Here is a 20,964-nt window from a genome sequence, read left to right as displayed (position 1 = left end):
TGAGATGTATGCATACATATTCCTGAACTTTATTCCTTACCTCACCAAACATATCCCCGTGGTACAGTGGTCTACGTAACGCCTCCACCCAAGCCATAGTAATCGGGGCCCTCTCAATCGGGCCAAATAGGGGACAGTTTGGTACAGTCATTCTATAGTACGAAGTTGATTGGGACCTAGAGGCGCCTCACAGCGCCTCAAAGTTTTGCTGTTTTGTTTTCTTTCGTTACATTTTAATTTTTAGAAGGTTGGATTTTGAGTATTTTGATTCGATTCGGTTCGTCAAATAGCTGGAGCGTCAATTTGTATTTTTGTGGGGCAACTCTTTTTTAAGCGACGTCGAGGTTAGGTTTCGGAGTCTCACTTTTGGAGCAGTGAATATGGTTGATTGAGTTTGAAATGTCTGATTTGTCAACAAGTAATCAACACGTTCATCAGTTTGAACTTCCAAGCTGAATACCGCTTTTCAATTCATTTAATTAGACCGAACAAGATTGACAGACTCTCGCTTATAGTGACCACCACTGCTGCACTACTCAACCTCTTCGCGACAGGAAGCTCTAAACATACATTCATAACTCCGATCACTTTCGTATCTAACTCAATTTCATTATACCTCAGCACAGATTCAGACTTTCCAATATTTCAATTCCCTATCTTAAATTGACCCAACTCAAACCCCATTCTCTGATTCCCGATGAATATCTCGGTAATTGACAAAAGCAAGCTCTTGTGGTAGCCTTTAATGATCATTCCTCACAGATATACAAGTACTCATCCCGAGTGAGCATAACTGGTATTAGGTATCCTTGGAAAGAAGTCAGATAACCGGATATTTAGACCAAAGGCTATTAGACTGGTTGCTGGCTGTAACTACTGAGGGAGTAGTCACATCTAGATAGTGTACATCGCGGTCTTCACACCCTCTTTTCGATGACGCTTTTTGAATATTTGAACTTCTGTCTGCTTTCTTCGTTATTGTTCGTATGATCTTGATTATTTTATCAATCAACTATAACACCTGTTAAAAGCAGCTGTGAGTATTCTAGCTTGGGTTTTGAAATTAAAATTGGTACAACTGAGAAATGGATCAAAAGCTGATAGGTTCGTTCTTTTGTTACAATGAGTGATGGTCTCTTGCCTCAAAAAAGAATTTGGCAGCGATGCGCAAGCTTGGCATCGATTTTTATGTTAGAATGGTTTTGACACCACATTAACATTGAATAGAAACTCTCACATACAGGTCAGCGACTTATTCCCGAAAGGCACGAATGAAGTGATATTATTCAATCTCTGTATGATGCATTTATTAAGTGTCTAATCCACAGATATACACCCTCGTCACTAACAAAACACAATCCATCCCCAAACTGCCGTCACTAATCCCCAGCTCCAATACCCATTTATACCCATAATTGACCCTTCAGATTTAGGAGGTGAAGAAGTGTCCCCCCAACCTCCCCATTCGTACTTTCCACCACTTTCAAACAACTCAAATGAGATTCTGCACTGGCAACAGTGGCCGAGGTATCATTCAAACTAGATGTGTTCCAGAAAACTGTGAGGATCGGAGTAATGCCGTCATAGAATGCGCCCTTTGCGGGGTCTGAGAGTAAAGCAAAGTGAGAGACATCCACTATACTCGAGGATGTGGTGTTGTGGATCAAAGATAAGTCGTAATTCTCTCCCGTCGTTGGGATACAATCGGGTGATTTGGGTCTGGTTGGTGGAGAAATTGGGGAGCTCAACCCTATTATTGTCATATTAGCCATAAACTTTCACTGCGATATCGCTCACTATTGAATTTGACATACCTTGTGCAACAAGATCTTCCCAGCTACCATCCTTTGCCGCAGTACAAGATGCCGGAGCTTGAGATTTAATGGCTGACTGTAGCGAATTGCAAATATCTGTTTCGTCTCGAGTGCTCGAGGTGCTTGACAAAATTTTGGCCATTTGAGATTGAGATTGAGCTAATAGTTCATCAACACAAGATGCTGTAAGAGCATCATTACATGTTCCCGTAGCGCTGGTCCCGAATGTTAAATCTGAAGCTATTCCATCAAAAAATAGTGCGCATGCATGGGTGTTTGACTCTGAGGTGAAACTAACCTTCGGAGGGGTGCCAAGATAAAAATTCCGACTCAATGTTATGTTGAAGGAGTAAGTGGGAGTAGGCTCAACAGGACCTGTAGGAGATGAAGAAGTTTGGCGATGCTTGAGGTGTGTAGTAGGGACAGAAGATTCAACTGGATCATCTGATTCTTGAATCCCCAATGTCCAGGTAAATGGTGATGAATCGATCGAAGTATTAAATGAAGTGATTCCGATCACAGAAAGGGTGATGTTATTGATTGGGCATGACGGTGGATTGTACCGAGTGACGCAGTTCACAGAATCACAACCAACGAGCGCCTGAGCCTTTATGATAGCTGGGATGGAAAGTATAACAGCGATAGAACACAACATTTGTTTTTCTACTTGATGGTACATGTTGGTACAAGGAGAGTTGATATAGTGGTGGTGCTGGTGAGCGAGACAGCTTTCTATCAACCAAGAAAGCAAATAGCGAAAACGATCGAAGTTGTCAATTTTGGAGGGCTTAATTTGTACTTATAAATCATTAAAAGATTGAGAAGAGGAGATAAAACGCTGAGCCAATCACTGGACTGCGAGTTTCTCATGGAAACAGTGCCGCTGTAATTCCAACAAATACAAACGTGAAGTGGATGATTTGACAAGTCAAATCTCGAAGAAATTTCCAACTGTGAAGCAAAAGTTTCTATAATTATCATACTCGTCGTGATGTAGCCAATCAATCAACTGACTAAACTTTTGATATGATTACAAGAATGAATAGTAGACCGACGGCGCAAAGAGGCTTAAAACAACTCCTTCAATGCCGGGACCAATAGAAACGTCGATATCTAGGTATATTTGATCCTTTGAATAGATTCAGTTTACGATGAAACGAAGGCGAGAGGCACAGCTAGACTTGAGGATTGTCGTACTTAAATCCATAATACAAATAAAAATTGTAACTGCCTTGTGAACTTGCGCAATGGATTGATAAAAATGACACGCAGCTAGAAACAAAGGGGTAAAAATTGAATATTAGGTAATGCAAAGAAGCTGTTATTTCTGCCACACTTGAAGAGAAGACTATAGTCATTTTGAAGTAAATGGCAAAAAGATCCTACTCCATCATCAGGATCTTTGAGGAAGAAACTCGCATTTTGAAGGATTGATACCGGGGTAGACACACGTGATATCACACGTGAGTCACGCATGCTGTCTTCTCCGTGATATTTGATAGCATCGTCCTACCACTGTTATCACCGTTGGCTCAGTTTTGGGGTCGAAAGTAGGCAAGAATTCGGTGCGTATCTGGATAAATTGTTGGTGAGTCGTTGATCGTTGTCCTAAAAGTATCAAGTCCCGTGTTCCCCACTTTTGATTTCATGAAGGAGATAACCTAAATCAAACCTCTCAAATCTGAAACAATCATTTGTTCAAGCCTTTGAGCCGACTTTTGATAACCTCGTGGAACACATGCGTATACCTACAGTACAGATTGTGAGGTAACGATTTTTCGTCGAGGCGCACCGATCATGACTTCATTGTCACCAACGCTCGTGGTTGGCAGATGCCAAGATATGCAACAATTTAGGCCAATTTGATAACTACTATCAGAGTTTTTACGAGTTGGGGTCGATGGAGAAATGAACGTCCTTTGTCGGCGTAATGTTGTGCGATACGGTAGCTAGTCCCGAACAGAATACCGATCTAAGATCATCGAGAGATTTCGGGGAAGAATCTGCCGGAAAGACACGATAGTCCTCGAGGCAACCATGGTAAAGGAGGAATACCTCTTGGAAGTGCCTACCTTCAAATCTCTCATTTTCATTCATTCATCTACCAGCTCGCGATTGAGGGCTGTGAGGTGTTAAGAGATGATTCAAATTGAAGTCTTGATTGCTTCGCTCTGGTCTTCTGAAGTATAGGAGATGTCAGATATAAAACATTTGTATCTTGGAAATCTGGAAAGCCTACAATGTTTTAGTTTTTCTCTTTGTTTTTGGCAATTTTCCAATCTTGATCCATGTATCTGTTACGATCTATAAGCTTAATTTTCATCCAAAACATCTCCCGGCGCTGAAAAAATCTCCGCATTTATCCGGCAGATTTCTGGGGTAATCATACATATTATGGAACCCCAGATTTCTGTTGTAGCCGAGATGTCATTACCCCTGTGGTACAGCAATATAGAGTTGTTTCGCTGGCTTTTATCCCACGAATCGCCAAGCGTACCTTACATCACGCGTTGTTAAATTTCATTACTTTACCCAATGTGCTAAATTCGTTGTTTGATCGTCGCGAGTAACCTTTTCAATGCCCATCATTACTTCGTTCGGTAAATGGGATACCCATTTTCGGAAGGCCGAATACATTCACACTTTCATGTGCATGCCTTTTTAGTCCCCTTTTCCCTTTCTCACGTGTTGATATATAAGCGCAACAATACTCTTCAAGTCCTGACATTGCCAAGGAAGAGACCGAGGTGCCCGGTTGAGCGGGTGGGAACTCGGCGAAAGATCATTCAGCATACTAGATAGTTCCTCAGTCAATGGAAAATGAATTGCCATGCACTTATATGTGCTAACCATGACCCCCCAATTTTATGTTCCGCTTGTCAAGTGCTATGCTCTCTTTCACTCCATTCATAACCAAAACTAAAATTTGATACTCCGAGTCTTCCGAGTTCAAAATGCGTCTAAATTTGAGAACCATTCTAATTTCGGCTTCCTTGTTCTTGCCATCTCTTGTATCTGCCCAGCTAGCTTCTGGCTATACCATTGGCCCCCTTACTACTTCAGCTGCGAAATGGGCAAAAAAAGTCTGTGATGTGACTAAGTATGGCGCAGTAGCCGACGGAAAGACAGATCTAGGACCAGCTCTTCTTGCCGCATTCAATGCCTGCGCAAGTGGTGGCGTCGGTATGTTTGTAGACTTGCGCAATCATGGTGTATGATACTAAGGTACGATCTAGTGAACATTCCTCTTGGAAACTTTGCGATGTCTACATGGGTTACACTATCTGGTGGTAAGGCATGGGCCATAAACCTCGAGGGTGTCATTCTTAGAACTGGGTAAGCTCTCTCGCTGCTTCAAAAACATTTTTAGTTTGCTAAGAATTTGTATACAGTACTGCAGGAGGACATATGATTGTTAGTAAGTTTACCGCCTGAACACTCGTAGTTCTAGCATTTCTTAATTCCCAACTATAGTCCAAGACTCCACCGACTTCGAAATCTACAGCAGTAGATCAAGCGGCGCTATCCAAGGTTATGGATATGTATTCCATGCACATGGAACTTATGGGTAAGAGTCTACGATGAAAAATCGTCTCGAGAATATTGTTAACCCTTAGCGAAGGCCTCGTCTCATTCGACTAGTAAACGTTGTCAATTTTTCTATCCACGACATTGCACTTGTCGACTGTAAGTACCTTCTGAACTTTCTCTACCAAGATTGTTTCACCTTCCGAATCTATTACCATACAGCCCCGCCCAGTAAATTGCAATATATCCTCTAGCTAGCTATCAATGCCTCTGTTCATTTGTCCTGTCGATCTCTACTAATCAATCCACTAGCCCCGGCATTCCATCTCATTCTCGACACCGTGCAACACGGCCAAGTATACAACTTGATCATCCGTGGTGGAAACGAAGGCGGATTAGATGGCATCGACGTCTGGGGCTTCAACGTTCATATCCATGACGTAGAAGTTACCAACAAAGACGAATGTGTCACTGTCAAGGTATGCTCTATCACCTCACCCTCGCAGTCTCTTTTAGAAAGCCTCCACTATGCGATCTCTCTTATCTAGAACATTGCAATTGACGTACATGGACATGACGCTGACAGAACTCAGAACCCATCCAATCACATGCTCATTGAGAATATCCATTGTAATGTAAGCGGTGGATGTGCAATTGGTAGTTTGGGGGCAGACACTGCAATTTCGAAGATCACTTATAATAACATCTACTCCTGGCAATCTAATCAGATGTTCATGATCAAAAGTAACGGTGGATCAGGTAAGTTGTCTTCGCTCGTATCACCATTACCCTTTTTAATCAGTCTCCCAGGATCGGTATCCGACAGTGTATTCTCAAATTTCATTGGCCACAGTAATGCATATTCTCTCGACATTGACGCATATTGGGAATCGACACCAGCAACTGGCAACGGTGTTCTATATACTGGTCTCACCTTCTCTAACTGGAAAGGAACTTGTGCAGATGGTACCTTGAGAGCGCCTATCCAGGTCATTTGTCCAACAGGCCAACCTTGCGCGGGTTTGAGCATTACAAACTTTGCAATGTGGACAGACACGGGTAGTCACGAGTTGTATAAATGTCAAAATGCTTGGGGTGATGGAGGATGTTTGGTTCACGGCACTGCGCATACAGCTTGTAAGTTGCTACATTTTCCTATCATCACAATGGCTAACGAACTCTATGATAGACTCGATTGTGACACAAACGGTATCATCAGCGCCTTCTGGCTACTCTGCAGCAAAAATGCCGAATGATTTGGCTGCTGGATATGCGTTGACAGCTAGTATCCCTATCCCCACGATTCCTACTACATTCTTCCCCGGGCAAGTTCCAGCAACGAAGAGGGCGTATCCATAGTCGCCAGATGGAGGATGAATATGCATGCGAAATCATAAGTGTAAATAGTTGCGGAAAAGCAGGACAATTCGTAAATTTTACTTTGCTTTAGATATTGAAGCTTTCACTCCCGTGTTGCTATTCTTCGACAAACGTGTTACGTCCATATGATATCTGCAAATTCCCTCTTCGGGGTATAACGACCGTATTGCGCATCTCTAGTGATAAAAACCCAATACTTTCGTCTTGACATGCAACTATCGAGATTCTGACCGTAACTCCAATCGCCATTACTCCATTATCCCAAGCGGTTTTTACATCATTCATGCAATGTTATCAACATCCATTCCCTCGTTGACTGCATTTGATGTAGTCTCTGGCGCGTCTAGAATCGTTTTTAGTATCAGAACCTCGAAATCAATTACAAATTTATAAAGTACTAACCAGTCATCTTAACCTCTCCTTCCTTCATTGCCTGTTCCAATGCTCTTTGACGTGCACAGTTTTGCGCCTTTTGGAGCTTACGAGCCTTCTTTCCCGATAAAGGTGCCAAAGGTCCACTCGTAGGGTGCAGAACAGTACTGGCTCTGGTACCTCTTGGGTTTTTGGTAATCTTGTTGATAGCGTTCTTGCGTTGAGTCTTTGCTCTGTTTGCGATCTTGCGCTTCTTTTGGGGAACATTGGGGTTGCTCTTGGATGCCATTTTGAAGTAATTTTCGAATTTCGAGTTGTGGATTGACTTGCAGATGGAATTCTTTGAATGAGGAAATAATTTTGAATGCACAGGGTAGTGATCCACTTCGGGTGAACACTTTCACCGAATTCCCGATGCTTGCAGCTGCGCCACAAGCCAAGTTTACTACCTGAGCCCGGAATTCATCATCATTGTCATCACTTTTCTTGAATATATTCACATTCAAACCCAAATTACCAATACATCACCTTCTTTCTTCACCACCTTTGTAGTGGACAGCAAACAACTTCGAACTTCCTTGGAGTCTGCAATTCTTATTCTATTTACACACAACTAGCAGTCCAGTTTTAAAGATACTCAACTATTCCTTCTGTTGTTGTTTACTTGGGATAATTCATCATGTCGTGGGCAGGTAAGGAGAATTCATTCGTGAACTTTGCAAGGATAAAGAAGATCAAACTAACGATGCATTTGTAAAAAGGCTTTAAGAAGAATGTCAATAGGGCAACTACTCAGGTTATGATGAAGACTGGTAAGTGAACCTACCTTGAGGAACTTGCGGGGATCGGGGGTGGACGTCAAAGAAATATGATGCCATCGCCGAATTCTTGCGAGGGTCTTTCGAGTTATGATCTGTTTATTTTCCAGGCAGCAAGCTAATTATTTATTTAAGGTCATGTTGAGAAGACAAATGATCGCGATTACGAAGTTGAAGAAAGGTTAGTTACAACTTTATTACACAACCACAATGGCTACAACAACCGCCGAACACGATACCACGGCGGAAGAATGCGATGAGGAAATGAAGGCGCTCTTGCGAGCTGTGCAAGAAGTCAGCTTGCGGTTGACTCTGGAGAATGGCGGTTACTCCAGTAACTCTGATTCCGATTCCGATTCCGATTCCGATTCCGATCACGAGTCAGAAGATGAAGAAGAAGAAGCCGAGATCGACGACAACAATTCATCAGGCTATCCTTCAACCACCCCCTCCAACTTTCTGTCTACGCCATCTGCTTCATCTGCCAATTACTACCCATCAAGCCCTTTCTTGCACTCGACCTCGATTTCCTCCAACGTTTTGACCGACTACCTTCCATCAACTCCTATTTTACTTTCAAGATCGACCTCTTCCATACCCGGAAATGAAAACTTGGAATGGGATTGTTTTTTGACTCAATTCATGGCGGCCGAAACTGAGGATGAGAAGGGAATTGTAGTTGACCAAGTTTCTAGACGTTATCGCACAATGGAGGCCGCTTCATTGAGACTGCAGAAGGAGTCGAAAGGTTATTTGGATTCTTTGAGAGGTAAATTAATTCATTCTGATTTTTTGAAGGTGAGCTGACAACAAATGCAGCAATGACCGCTTCCCAGATGCGCATTGCTGAGACCATTGATGCTTTCTACGGTGATGCCGGCGCAAAGGATGGTGTCAGTCGCAGTTACAAGCAGGCTGTAGAGGATCTTGACGCAGAGACAATCAAAGCCCTTGATGGTCCATACCGGTAATATTTGCACGTTTATTTGCGCAAAACGAATCAAGCTAACATTACTAGTACCACCGTCTTGGAGCCCATCTCAAGATTCTGTGCCTACTTCCCCGATATCAATGAGTGTAAGGATATTCCCTGGTTTCTTTTGATGCCTGCTAAATAATTTTTAGGTATCAAGAAGCGTAACCACAAGCTCCTCGACTACGATGCCATGCGCGCAAAGGTTAAGAAGCTCGTCGAGAAGCCAGACAAAGATGTCACCAAACTCCCTCGTGCCGAAAAGGAGACTGAGATGGCTAAGGCGGCTTACGAGCAACTCAACGACCAACTCTTCAATGAACTTCCTCAACTCATCGACCTTCGTGTTCCTTACCTTGACCCAAGTTTCGAAGCTTTAGTCAAAATCCAACTTCGCTTCTGTGCTGAGGCATATTCCAGAATGGCACAAGTACAACAATACTTGGATGCTGATACAAGAGAGCAATATGCGCAAGGACATCTCGATAGTAGAGTTGAGCAAGTTTTGCAAGAAATTCGCGAACTAAGCATCAGTGGAACAGTTTGAGCAGTGCGATTTCATATGGGGTTAATATCAAGGAATGTTATTTGCATGGTACTTATGGTACTTCATGAATATATGACTGGTGTTACATGGATGAAAGTTAGGGTTTTGACTGGCAAGCGTTGTCATTTGACTTCGATATCAAAGGAAGGCGTTTGGGAAAGTTGTATACGATTGCCAGGCCCAATTGTAAAGGACTGAGCATGTATCATCTAGGATTGGTTTTTCTGTAGACACGATAATTTTGTCTTGCTGCTTGCAAGATCATAATCATCACTTTGAATCATCTATATTGTTAATTGCCTGTAATGTGACATGATAGCTGACGTTGTTGCGCGTCATTCGAGGTTTGGCTAACTGCTAAATAGAGAATTATGGACCTAGCTCTAGGGAATCAAGGGTGACTACCGTTTCATACCTACTTGATTGTCATCTCATGATAGCACATCTTCAGTATTTCGCGTAGACTTACTCTTCGAAATACTCATTTTAAATGGGTAGATCTAAATGCGTCCACTATTTTTCTAGAGTAATATCGTCTACTTGTCAACTCGACAATCAATAGAAGACATCAAGTTGTTCCATTCTTCGAATTATATAAATATCTGTTACATGATTCGGATTATTTGAAACGATGAGATGTTATACCTACTTCCTTGCACATACACTACCGACATAGATTAGATACAAGCATCGCCAGGACCTCCTCACAGATCGGCAATCGCCTTTCCCCACAATTGAAACTTGGCCTAACATATCTAGGGCTCTTTTGCATGTGGGATTGATATCTTTAAACGTTATCTGTTTGGGAATGCGGCGCTTATACACTTTTTGCCTTTGAACTTTCGAATGAACAGGAGAATAATGAGATGTGGTAGACTAGCTGGAAATCTTTGAGGTGCGGGAGAGGGGACTAGGGTGTCGTCAGCGAAACGGATTTGCTGGGACTCGCTCGGGAGGGAGGGAGGAGGGTTCTTTGAACATGTTGGTTGGAGGCTTTGGATCTTGGGAGAGGGGTTTGATTTGTCGCTTGTCTACTTCCGCGTGCTGGATTTGTTCTCTAGGGGGGTTGCTTGGCTCGAGAATCGAAGTTTATGGAAGTCAAAGAGAGGAGTGAGTGCGTTACTTCCCGGATTCATACATGGGGTATCCATAGATACTAGGGGCCATGTGAAAGATTGTCTCCGTGGTGAGGTTTACTGGCGGTTTGATCATACCACTGCATCTCGAGGTGAAATCGTACATTCGCGTCCTTTGGTGCGCTTTGGGATGTTGATACTGGGGATTGGAGGGTTTGTTGTAGGGCAGCTTGGGACGAAGGTTTGATGGCTCTTGGCGCATACGTTGACGGAGCTAGATAGGGGGAGAGTCAATGGGGTAGCATGCTATTATTTGTGTGTCGTGAGAGATAGCTTGGGTTATATATCTGAGCTTTGGGGGAGAGATGATGTGGAGGGATGGAGCGGAGTAATGTATATAAGGATCCTTCTCATCGTTCTTAGCACGATTTCTGGACATCATCACTTCCATTCTACATTCCTATTAACTTTTTAGCAAATCTTCGGCAGGACTGTATTTATTTCTTACTCTATTTTCTATCTTCAAGTTCAACAGACTATCTATCTTCCCTCCAACCAAATTCAATCCCTCGAACCATCAAAATGCAATTCTCCACCGTCTTCCTGTCTCTTCTCGCCGCTACAGCCGTCGTAGCAAAAGGCAACTCTACCAAACCCGTCACCGATAAATCCCTCTGCAAAGAGATGAACAAGCTCGAGAAGCTCGTGGACCAAGCCCAGAACACGACCAAGCTCGCCTCCAAAACAAACAACAACCAGACGAAAATCGATAGTATCGTCGCGAAAGCGAGTGCCGCCGCTGTGCAGCTCGATGCGATGCAGGCGAATACTACGCTGGTGTCGACTTGTGCTGTGATTGACGCGGCGCAGACGACGAAGAAACAGTGTAATAAGATGGAAGGTATGTATTCCATTTATTTCCTAACTTCTATTCCCATTTCCCTTGCCCATTCTCCATCCATATTCTACATCTCGCCTGTCCCCTTAATTCTCAATCTTTAATTCTCACACCCGTCAGACCTCCAAAAAACCATCGACACGGCCGCCAACAGCACCAAGCTCGCTGCGAAAACCAAAGGCAACGCGACGAAAGAAGCAGAATACCAAGCCAAAGCCACGAAAGCGCAAACGAAACTCGCAGAGATGACGAGCAACACTACGTTGGTAGATGCGTGCAGTGCGTTGCAGACGGAGAAGGAGGCTAAGCAGGCGGATACGACGACAACCACGAATGCTGCGACTAGCTCTACAGCTGCGAGCGGTGCGGCGGGATTGGTGGGAGCTAAGTTGGGAAGTTTGGTGGGCGCGTGTGTCTTGGTTGCGGTGGGGATGAGCTTGTTGTAGAGGTTCGGGGATGCGGTGTATGGGGGCGTGGGTTTTGTCGGTGAGGGGGTTGGGGGATTTGGAAATCGGGGGAGGAGGTCGGTATTGATATCAGTACATCAGATCAGAGACCGCGGAATTGGGAATATCTACACTAGCAATCAACACCAGGTTGGACATTGAAGGGACACCGAGTTGAAGAAAAAGCGGCACGCATACATCGTGGACTCGCAACCTCGCATACTGTAACCAACTACACCCCTTCAAATATTCACAGTACAAGTTAGGACAAGAATGAATGAGAACTCATCTATCAGAGAAACAAACAAGCAAGAAATAATGGGTTCTCGACTAAAACGTGACTTCATCACAACGCTATCTTAGCGATGAGAACAACTGACAGAAAAGAAAACACCGATCACGTCTTATCTCAGGGATCTCTACCTGACTCGACACACATGTGTCCACAAGGTCAACACACGAGGTATTCCATGAAGAGCCTTCAAGGCAGACCTACGGTCCATACATCCTCCTACCCGAACTCGTAAACACTTCAATCAAATGTAACGGGTGGACTCTACACACACCCATGCATGCAACTGCAAGTGCGGCTCAAAATCCCCTCATTTCCAAGTTCAAACCAGGACCATCATGCAGACTAGCTGAAGTAGGTGATAAAATCCTTAAAAGAACCTTCTTCCATTCAAACTCCATTCGTGATTGGACATCAATACGCAGCACCCGTGTAACCTGCAGATTCCAACGAACGATCAGCATCTAACCCATTAAACACAGTGACAACTACCACCTCCACCCAACTCGGTCCCCTACCTTCCCCAAAAAGATCACCACGTCCAAAAATAAATCACCGTGCTGCATCCATCCATCCATCCATCCCATCCATCATACATATGTATCGGTCTCTCAACCCTTAGCCGCATAATTAATTTCTCTGCCTAAAAGACCCGTTCCGTCGTACCAATTGCTCGCTGTTGTCAGAACCTTATTTTATTTGCGAACGCCCGTTAAGGCTGTGAGGAGCAAAGCATGGACCCACATGTAACCTTAAACTTTTGTGTGGCGTTTTTGATAGGTTGTAGATTGTCTGACGGGTGAGCTGAAAAGGTGTTGTCGATTTTTCTAGTCTTGGGTTTGGAGGAGGAGAGTGGAGTTGGCGACGTGATGATTTGTAATTTTTGTTGATTCCATGATTTTATGGTATTATTTGAGGCTCATGTGAAGACCGCCAAGCATATAGATAGTGACGTTGAGAATCTAAACCCCAAGCTGTACACATCGCGTACCCAATTGTGTACTTTTCCTAGGGTGTGATAAATCACAATGACATATCTCAAGGCGCAAACCCGTAATTTTCCAAGCCAAGTAAGGAAGCAAAAAAGTGTTGTAACCCAAGAGACGATCGACAAAAGTGGAAGTGAGAAATGTGCAAAAGGGAGTGAGGCTGAAAAATGCCATGCCATGCACCTTCCCGCCCTTCGAATGACGAGGGAGACAGGTAGGTACGAAGGGATACATATTTGAGCAGACAAATTTCCGTTCGAATATGAAATTTCTGTACATCGCTTCTCAAGATTGTGTTTTCTTTTGCTACTACATTGATATTCTAATTCGTACACTTATAACTTCAAATATTGTACTACGAGGAGCCTTCGAGTTGAATTGAGCATATCAAGAAGTTTCCACAATGGCTGTCACGAATACCACTCATATTCCTGGTGCGAGGGGTGCTTTACTTGGACTTCGCATTGCACAATTGGCGCTTGCTGTTATTATACTTGCTATGTCGTCTTATGGAGTTTATTGGATTGTATATGATGGAGACGCACTTACATTGGCCTCGGTAAGCTTTGGCTATCTCCCTCTTCACTCATGTTTAAGACTAACGGTGAGTAACCTTCAGGCTGCTATCTCGATTGTCATTTGTGTCTATGTGATAGTAGCAAGCACAGGCGCACCTGTCCTGTATAACTACTGGGCTGTACTTGGACTGGATATTATCGCCGTGATACTTTGGGTTGTATCATTCCCGATTCTCGCCTCGCAAATCGCAAATGCCGTTACTGTCCAAGAGACTTGCGACTCATATTACGATTACTGCTACTACTACAAACACAAACGTGGATTGAGCCTTGCGAAGCGTGCAGAGACCACTTGGGAGACATATAAGAGTGTGATGATTGCAACATCTGCATTGGGTGGTCTTGAGTTGTAAGTATCAAACAGATCCACCTCGTGAACAATTATTAATCACATTTAGTGTCCTTTTTGCGATTACCCTCATCATTCTCGGCATTAATCTTCATCGACATCGCAGTGCTGGAGGTCATTGCCAACCTGGTGCTGCAGCTCCTAGACATGTTGATTTTGAAGAAAAACAACAACGTAACGTCGCTGTACCTGTGGAGCCAAGTCAACCTGAGGTTTATAATCCAACAGTCACCCACCACTAGATGTACCTACGACCCTGGCATACTCAGAGAGAAATGGAGACAGAGGAAAGAGAGTCACGACTGGAAGGTGATGGATACGTTGAAATGCGGTGTTTTGGTCAAGATATTTGATGATACCCGAATATTTCTTTCGTGTGTATAGTGTTTTGGACGAATAGGAATAATGAGGCTGAACTAGAGTTAGAGATTAAGGATTGAGAATTGCATGCAGTCTTCAACAGGACAAGGCATTTTCCATATTGATCAACTTTGAATCTGAGTGACACGTACTAGTAAGACACTTCAGAAAGTAACTTCAAGCTTATATTTAGTTTCCGAAGAGCCTTGGGAGATTCTAAATTTCCATATAATCAATGATCCAGAATCATTAGTCTTTCACTAAAAGAGCTAGATTCCGCCACCACACAAAGGAAAACACAAGAAAACTATTCTTAGCATTTGAGAGTCCAAAGAGATGATATAAATACTAATACCACTAGGTACCTCAATAACATCACGATGTGAAAATCTAATTCTTTCATCCCATCAAAACAACTCTTCCCCATCTCACAGCCAAGTTTTCCAGAGCAGATCAAGATGATGTCTAGCTAGCTAGGTAGCTGACAATTAGACCGTGACTCGAAGTATGACCTAAAAAGTTCGGTGATGACTCAGATCATCTAGAATCCTAGAACTAAGTGGTGGCTAGACATGATAGTGTATAAAAAATGATGTATTAATAACAAGAATTAATGAGAAAATTATTACTTTTCAAGAATCTTATATATAATCCTCTTCTACTTGTAAAAGCAAATAGAGGAAGAAATTCTTGTACAGCAAGATAAGATTAAAGATTGTTATCGCTGAGAGAATGACCATATCACCCACCACTAAAACCCTTGTTCAAATGACGCAACCAAATCGCGTCCGCGCGCAAAAAAAGTTATCAATGATTGAGGGGGAAAATAACTCAGATTCGAGTACGGAATCACAACCAGAATCACAACTACAATCGCAAACAAAATCACAATTACCAACTCCCCCATCCTCCTCCACAACCACACCTCTACGCTCACCATCTCCCTCCACGCAGACCCAAACCCAATCCCGAACTCCCACCCCAACCCGCAAACAAAAACGGCGCGCTCTCCTCGCCGAATCTCTCGCCCTCTCACTCCACAACTCCAGTTTCCCAATTTCCGCTCCCGAAAGCGATGTCCCCGGCAGCCCAACCATCCTCATCTCACCACACCATCTAACACCCTCGACTCCCAACCTCCCACCCACAATGTCCACCCCCACCCGTCTCCTCATCTGCTCCATCGGCAACCCCGCGCCCTACACAAACACTCTGCATTCCGCGGGCCACACCATCCTCAGCATCCTCGCCCCCTCGCTCTCCAACCCGCCCTTTCAAAAATCTCGCTCTTATGGAAACGGTCTCCTATCCCCCGGAACGCCATACACGCTGTGGAAATCCAGCTCCTTGATGAACGTTTCCGGGGTTGGGGTTACATCCGCCTGGACGAGTTTCCAACGGGAATCATCTTTTGCGGAGTGCAAACTTGTTGTGGTCCATGATGAGCTGGAATTACCAGCGGGAAGAATAAATGTGAAGCCGGGGAGTAATAGTCCGAAGGGTCATAATGGGTTGAAGAGTATTCGGGATACGTTACGGGGACAGCCGTATACGCGGATTGGGATTGGCATCGGGAGGCCGGAGAGTAGGGATGCGGGAGTCGTGGCGAATTATGTGTTGAGGAAGATGAGTGTTGAGGAGAAGAGGAAAATTGAGGGGTGTGTAGGAAAGGTCCTCGAGGAGCTCGCAAGACTGAGTGGAGAGTAGAAAGGTCAAAGATTTTTTGAATGGTACTATGTGGAATGACTGAGGTGGAATGGTATATTACAAGTATTCGTCCGAATTTGGTTCGGTATAACAACACTTTACGGCATGGGGTTTGGACACGAGATATGGGACGGGAATGAACTGGTTGCGCTGAACATATTACCCATTGGATTTTGTACATTTCTTGTAACAAAAGAGAAACGCCCGCTGATGCATATGATACCCCTAATAGACTAGATATAGAAAAATAGGAAAAGGAGAACAACTTTCGTGGGCTTTTAAAATTTACCTTTTACCAAAATCAAATGACAAACGAAATAAAACTAAGCTACTCGAGCCTCATTGTTCTTCCCTAAAGTGCTTGGGCTTTCTGGCGATTCATCATCGCTCATCAATCCCTCCAGTTCAAACTCTTCCGCATCACGAATCTGCCTTGAATCTGTATGAACATGGCCATTCATCCGTGGAAGACGAGCTGGAGCTCCTTCTCCATCCTTTGGAGGCACTGGAGGTGCGCTGGTGTTGACTGCATAGATATGAACCAACATATTGGTTAATAAGAATATGAGGAAGGCGAAACTGTATAACACAAGAACGTAAGATACGTGAGTGATACCTGCGTCGGAGATGAGTTTCATTTGCTCTTCCGTAGCTCCCATGAACAAGAAACCAGATGCGTAGAGTAACTATCATGATTAGCCTAAAGTCTTCGGATTCTAGAAATAGAACTTACAAATGGTGGAACATATTGGAAACTGTTAGCATCACCGTCCTCGGAGAAGGTAGCCTTATCTTTCAAAAGGAAAGCAATTTCAATAATTCTTGAAAGTCCGGCGGCCATTAAAGTATATCCAAAAACACTGTGGACCATGGTGCTGAGTGGGAGATGCTGTGGGTGACCAGACATAGCCCATCCAGTAATAAAAATGACAAATCCAGGAATGAAATTTCTCTTTGGCGAACCATCTCTCTTTCTGCTCAACCAGACTCCTGCCAAACCAGCAGTCCACCAAATTATTCCCATAGTAGTATGTTGGATATCATTTGCGACCCAAGCGCCACCCCATCTGTGTTCGGTGAAAGTATTGACACAACCCCAAGCTGCGATAACTGCCGAGTCGAAGAATTCTTGGGATCGTCCGGTTTTTCTCAACCAAACTTGTCCAACCAGCATAACAATCGTGAGTAAGATACCATAACCGATGAATGCACTACCCATGATAAAATGTGCGAGACATTGACCGAGATGATCATCACGACAGAAACCCAAAGCTGCGATTCCACCAAAAAGCATTTGTACCCAAGCCACAACTGGCATTGCCTTTCCAACAATTCCATGACCATGAACCGCGACCTTTCGGATCTTTCCGTGGAAACCTTTGGTGATGTGAAATTTGAGGTAGATGCCGAAAACAACTTGAACGGCAAGCATAAGCATCAGGATGTTAGCGAATACTGAGTGAACATTTTTCGCAAAGACTCGTCCTCCGTGTAGATGCCCCAAGAAATATCCCGCCACTGCGATAACTGTTCCTAATATTTGTACAGGTACATGCCATCTATTTCGCACAATCTGAAAACAATGTTAGCATACCACAACGTTCACCCTTATCTTTGTTACATACTCCAAGAACCATTCCGGTCGGAAAGATGATGCCAAAGGCAAACATCTGCAGCAAGATATGAACCCATAATATCGAATCCTACATAATCACAATTGTTAGCATCGCTCAAGCATCCTCCGAATGATTGTGCTAAACCTACAATAGGTTCAATACTCATGGCATCTCCATCTTGAATCTTCGACATATCTCCTCCGTGTGCGTTCGTTCCTTGTGCAAATAGAGCGAGTCCAGAAACGGTCACGAAGGCAAGACGACCACCGTTCATGATGGACATATTTGCACCAGCGTTAATAACTAACGGGTGGGCCCGTGTATTGTCTGAGTGTATAGGATTGTGGCAAGACGAGCCAGATTTCTATTGCAATAGTTGTTTCGAAACGCGCCGATTAGGTCCGAGAGTGTAAGTAGATGCGGCTGCTTATCTCAAAGACAATGAAGTGTTGAGATGATAGGTGGCAGTCAAATCATGCGACGAGAATGAAAGAAAAAGAAAAACAAAAAAAAGGAGTCAATTAGATTGAAAATTTCTTTTCACTTGTATCTGTATATAGATCTGAGATAGATGGTACCGTCGGTAGTTTCAAATATCTACTTCTAATTCCACGATATTAAATTGAGGCTTCGTAACCAATTCGCATCTCGCTGATCATACGACAAATTTAATTGGTGCGGATGCTTCGGCTCCTTCATTCAATATCACGTGAAAATAATGCACAGCCACAAGTTGTGGACTCAGGTTCCCCCTTTTATCAAGATAACACCCCTCTCGTCTGTGTGAATGCAGATCAGCCAGAGTAGTTCCTCATCTTGCATGAAAGAATGCGATAGTAAGTATTGCTGAGGTATGCAGATGCTCTCAATCTATCAAGATATTTACTCCTAGGGTCACCTAGGGTTCTTTGGCATATATCGGTAACACTAATGAACAAGGTAAACATAGGTACACAGCAAGGAAGCTTACGCAATCATTAGCGGGACAGATCGTTTATTCTACGAATTCCATATTTGTTCGCAGCAACCTCACACAGGCGATGGGACATGTTGCAATCGCAATATTAGCCATAAATTTCAACTACACCCTTCCCTCCTCCAACGGCTTAAAGCCATCTGGATTTCCCAGAATCTTCTTGGCGAGTTTCGATCTCCCTCCCAATCATCCTCTTTTGACAATATTCTGTACTTGCACCCATATCTTGGAGATGGCATGTAGTACGGCAGCAATCGCGGCATAAGTCTCGCTGTAAATATCATCATCTTCAGTGTGATTAGATTCTGGTCTCGGATTGTAATACGGATGAATTTTCTCATTGTCGCCAGCTCCAGTTTAAGAGAATGAGGGCATCCAAATGGTGTTGTCATGACCCGAGATCTAAAGAGCTAATTGCACATGCGCTAATCGTTAAATAGCTAGCGTAAGGTATTACAAGCATTCTTATTGGCCATCACATGGTTCTTTTCTCATCGTACATGCCTCCCTGGGTAATATCTAACTAGTTGTGGTTTAAGTATCAATATGAGCATCATCGTTATTTACCCAGTACCTATCAAAGCAAGGACAATTCATGATATTAAAACTCTTTGGGAAGCAACTTCCAAATAAAAACTTTAGTTCATCTTCTGACACAATCTCTTTCTCGGTTTAAGATCGTTAAAAAATCACACAACACCAAAACCAAGCTTCTTTATATCACATCAAGAATTGACCAAATATTCAAGTTCGAACATTCATTCTTGACCATGGCAGCCACAAGTACTGGTACCGGGCAACCAACTAGCATTGCAACTAAACTTTTCTCAACTCAAGAAAATGTCAGCCTCATCGGCATACCACAACTAGGATTTGGAGTCTACCAATGCAAAGGACAAAAATGTATCGATGCTGTCACCGCCGCGTTGAGAGCCGGTTACAGGCACATTGATACAGCTCAGTAAGAGCCCACACATAGTATCTCTAGCTTGGCGACCACCAGAAGTCTCTAACAGCTTATTATAGATACTATGACAACGAAAAGGAAGTTGGTCTCGCTGTCGCAGACTTTATGAAAGAAACCGGCGTAGAACGCAAGGAGATATTCATCACAACCAAGATCCTCACACCCGCTGGATCAGTTGAAAAATCTTTTGAGAAATGTCTGAAGAGTATTGAAGCTCTCGACAGTGAGAACTGTTACGTTGATTTGTTCTTGATCCACAGCCCAAACTGTGGAGCTGAAGGTCGTTTGGAGATGTGGGACGCCCTCCACAAACTGTACAGTCTTGGAAAATCGCATATGATTGGAGTTTCGAACTTTGGTATTGGACATATCGAAGAGTTGGAACTTGCCAGACCTTTTATTTCTCCTCACGTGAATCAGATAGAGGTTTGTGTTTTCAAAGTGGAATATTTGCTGCAATTCTAACGATCTTAGTTGCACCCTTTTTGCCAACAGCGAGTTATAGTTCAATACTGTAAGATCAACGGCATTCATGTTGAAGCTTACTGTCCAGTGGTCAGAAATCAGAGGAGCAATGATCCAGTTCTTCAATCGATCGCAACGACTCACAATAAAACTGTTGCTCAGGTATTGATACGATATGCTTTGCAAAAGAAATGGATCCCTCTTCCAAAGAGTGAAACTCCATCGAGAATCGCCGAAAACGCTGATGTTTTCGACTTTGACATCTCCGAATCGGATATGCGTCGTTTGGATGCACTGGATGAAGGCAGCGAAGGCTCCATTGTCCAAGCTGTTACAAACAGATGAGGAAATTCAGATTACTGTTCATCAGCCTGATAGAATGAATCTGGTGTACTTACACTTTGACACTTTGAGCTCATGTATCCAATAGGTTGTTCAGATATCTATTATGCAAAACAGCACAGGTCAGGAGAATGATTCGCGAAGTTCTTGAGAGGCAACTTCTTTATATGCATTATACCAAAACATTATTTAGCAAGTCTTCAGAATAAATTTTCAAAGATTCTTTTGCTCTATTTATGTTGCTTTGTAACGGTCTACTTAATTATTTCGCATCCCACAATTGAAGCAGCCGCAGCGTATGTTGGGTTTGTTGGTTGTGATCCTACCTACGGCCTAAGCGCCGAACGAATGACGATGACTAGAAATTGTCAGCCACCAACTTCCATAACCAACTGATACAAACCATCTTGATATTCTCTTGTATTCTTTGAAATGAAATTCCGTTGACTCGTAAAGTTTATTGATTTAAAA

The 20,964-nt window shown here is 43.3% G+C and overlaps 9 protein-coding genes across 9 annotated transcripts; 6 read left to right on the top strand and 3 right to left on the bottom strand.

Annotated features, from left to right (window-relative positions):
• Positions 1-1,305: 1,305 nt before the first annotated feature.
• EAE97_003679 (uncharacterized protein) lies at positions 1,306-3,667 on the bottom strand. The gene is made up of 2 exons (XM_038874191.1): positions 1,815-3,667; positions 1,306-1,750 (listed from the first exon to the last, which is right to left on the bottom strand). Exons 1-2 carry the CDS (start codon positions 2,491-2,493, stop codon positions 1,404-1,406), a joined length of 1,026 nt encoding a protein of 341 aa, XP_038734800.1. The 5' UTR covers positions 2,494-3,667; the 3' UTR covers positions 1,306-1,403.
• A 1,101-nt stretch (positions 3,668-4,768) lies between these two features.
• Positions 4,769-6,701, top strand: EAE97_003678 (uncharacterized protein; the record flags this gene model as incomplete). Its single annotated transcript, XM_038874190.1, has 9 exons — positions 4,769-4,997; positions 5,051-5,150; positions 5,207-5,232; positions 5,289-5,382; positions 5,437-5,501; positions 5,655-5,821; positions 5,936-6,101; positions 6,153-6,479; positions 6,532-6,701. The coding sequence occupies 9 exons, from the start codon at positions 4,769-4,771 to the stop codon at positions 6,699-6,701; spliced, it is 1,344 nt and encodes a 447-aa protein (XP_038734799.1).
• Positions 6,702-7,003: 302 nt separating this feature from the next.
• On the bottom strand, positions 7,004-7,383 carry EAE97_003677 (uncharacterized protein; the record flags this gene model as incomplete). Its single annotated transcript, XM_038874189.1, has 2 exons — positions 7,004-7,065; positions 7,125-7,383. 2 exons carry the CDS (start codon positions 7,381-7,383, stop codon positions 7,004-7,006), a joined length of 321 nt encoding a protein of 106 aa, XP_038734798.1.
• Positions 7,384-8,122: 739 nt separating this feature from the next.
• Positions 8,123-9,432, top strand: EAE97_003676 (uncharacterized protein; the record flags this gene model as incomplete). The annotated part of the gene is made up of 4 exons (XM_038874188.1): positions 8,123-8,681; positions 8,732-8,879; positions 8,931-8,989; positions 9,038-9,432. The coding sequence occupies 4 exons, from the start codon at positions 8,123-8,125 to the stop codon at positions 9,430-9,432; spliced, it is 1,161 nt and encodes a 386-aa protein (XP_038734797.1).
• A 686-nt stretch (positions 9,433-10,118) lies between these two features.
• Positions 10,119-12,792, top strand: EAE97_003675 (uncharacterized protein). Its single transcript, XM_038874187.1, has 2 exons — positions 10,119-11,409; positions 11,527-12,792. Exons 1-2 carry the CDS (start codon positions 11,091-11,093, stop codon positions 11,850-11,852), a joined length of 645 nt encoding a protein of 214 aa, XP_038734796.1. The 5' UTR covers positions 10,119-11,090; the 3' UTR covers positions 11,853-12,792.
• A 523-nt stretch (positions 12,793-13,315) lies between these two features.
• EAE97_003674 (uncharacterized protein) lies at positions 13,316-14,551 on the top strand. Its single transcript, XM_038874186.1, has 3 exons — positions 13,316-13,692; positions 13,753-14,060; positions 14,110-14,551. Exons 1-3 carry the CDS (start codon positions 13,537-13,539, stop codon positions 14,300-14,302), a joined length of 657 nt encoding a protein of 218 aa, XP_038734795.1. The 5' UTR covers positions 13,316-13,536; the 3' UTR covers positions 14,303-14,551.
• A 601-nt stretch (positions 14,552-15,152) lies between these two features.
• On the top strand, positions 15,153-16,127 carry EAE97_003673 (uncharacterized protein; the record flags this gene model as incomplete). The annotated part of the gene is made up of 1 exon (XM_038874185.1): positions 15,153-16,127. One exon carries the CDS (start codon positions 15,153-15,155, stop codon positions 16,125-16,127), a length of 975 nt encoding a protein of 324 aa, XP_038734794.1.
• A 323-nt stretch (positions 16,128-16,450) lies between these two features.
• On the bottom strand, positions 16,451-18,017 carry EAE97_003672 (uncharacterized protein; the record flags this gene model as incomplete). The annotated part of the gene is made up of 4 exons (XM_038874184.1): positions 16,451-16,813; positions 16,861-17,700; positions 17,753-17,830; positions 17,892-18,017. 4 exons carry the CDS (start codon positions 18,015-18,017, stop codon positions 16,451-16,453), a joined length of 1,407 nt encoding a protein of 468 aa, XP_038734793.1.
• A 534-nt stretch (positions 18,018-18,551) lies between these two features.
• On the top strand, positions 18,552-20,827 carry EAE97_003671 (uncharacterized protein). Its single transcript, XM_038874183.1, has 5 exons — positions 18,552-18,594; positions 18,693-19,101; positions 19,160-19,680; positions 19,746-20,112; positions 20,161-20,827. Exons 3-5 carry the CDS (start codon positions 19,490-19,492, stop codon positions 20,494-20,496), a joined length of 894 nt encoding a protein of 297 aa, XP_038734792.1. The 5' UTR covers positions 18,552-18,594; positions 18,693-19,101; positions 19,160-19,489; the 3' UTR covers positions 20,497-20,827.
• The last annotated feature ends 137 nt before the right edge of the window (positions 20,828-20,964 follow it).

Source organism: Botrytis byssoidea (assembly GCF_014898295.1).
Source record: "Botrytis byssoidea strain MUCL 94 chromosome Unknown BBYS_006, whole genome shotgun sequence".
In the NCBI taxonomy this organism is placed as follows: domain Eukaryota; kingdom Fungi; phylum Ascomycota; class Leotiomycetes; order Helotiales; family Sclerotiniaceae; genus Botrytis; species Botrytis byssoidea.
This window is presented reverse-complemented; position numbering and strand designations above follow the sequence as displayed.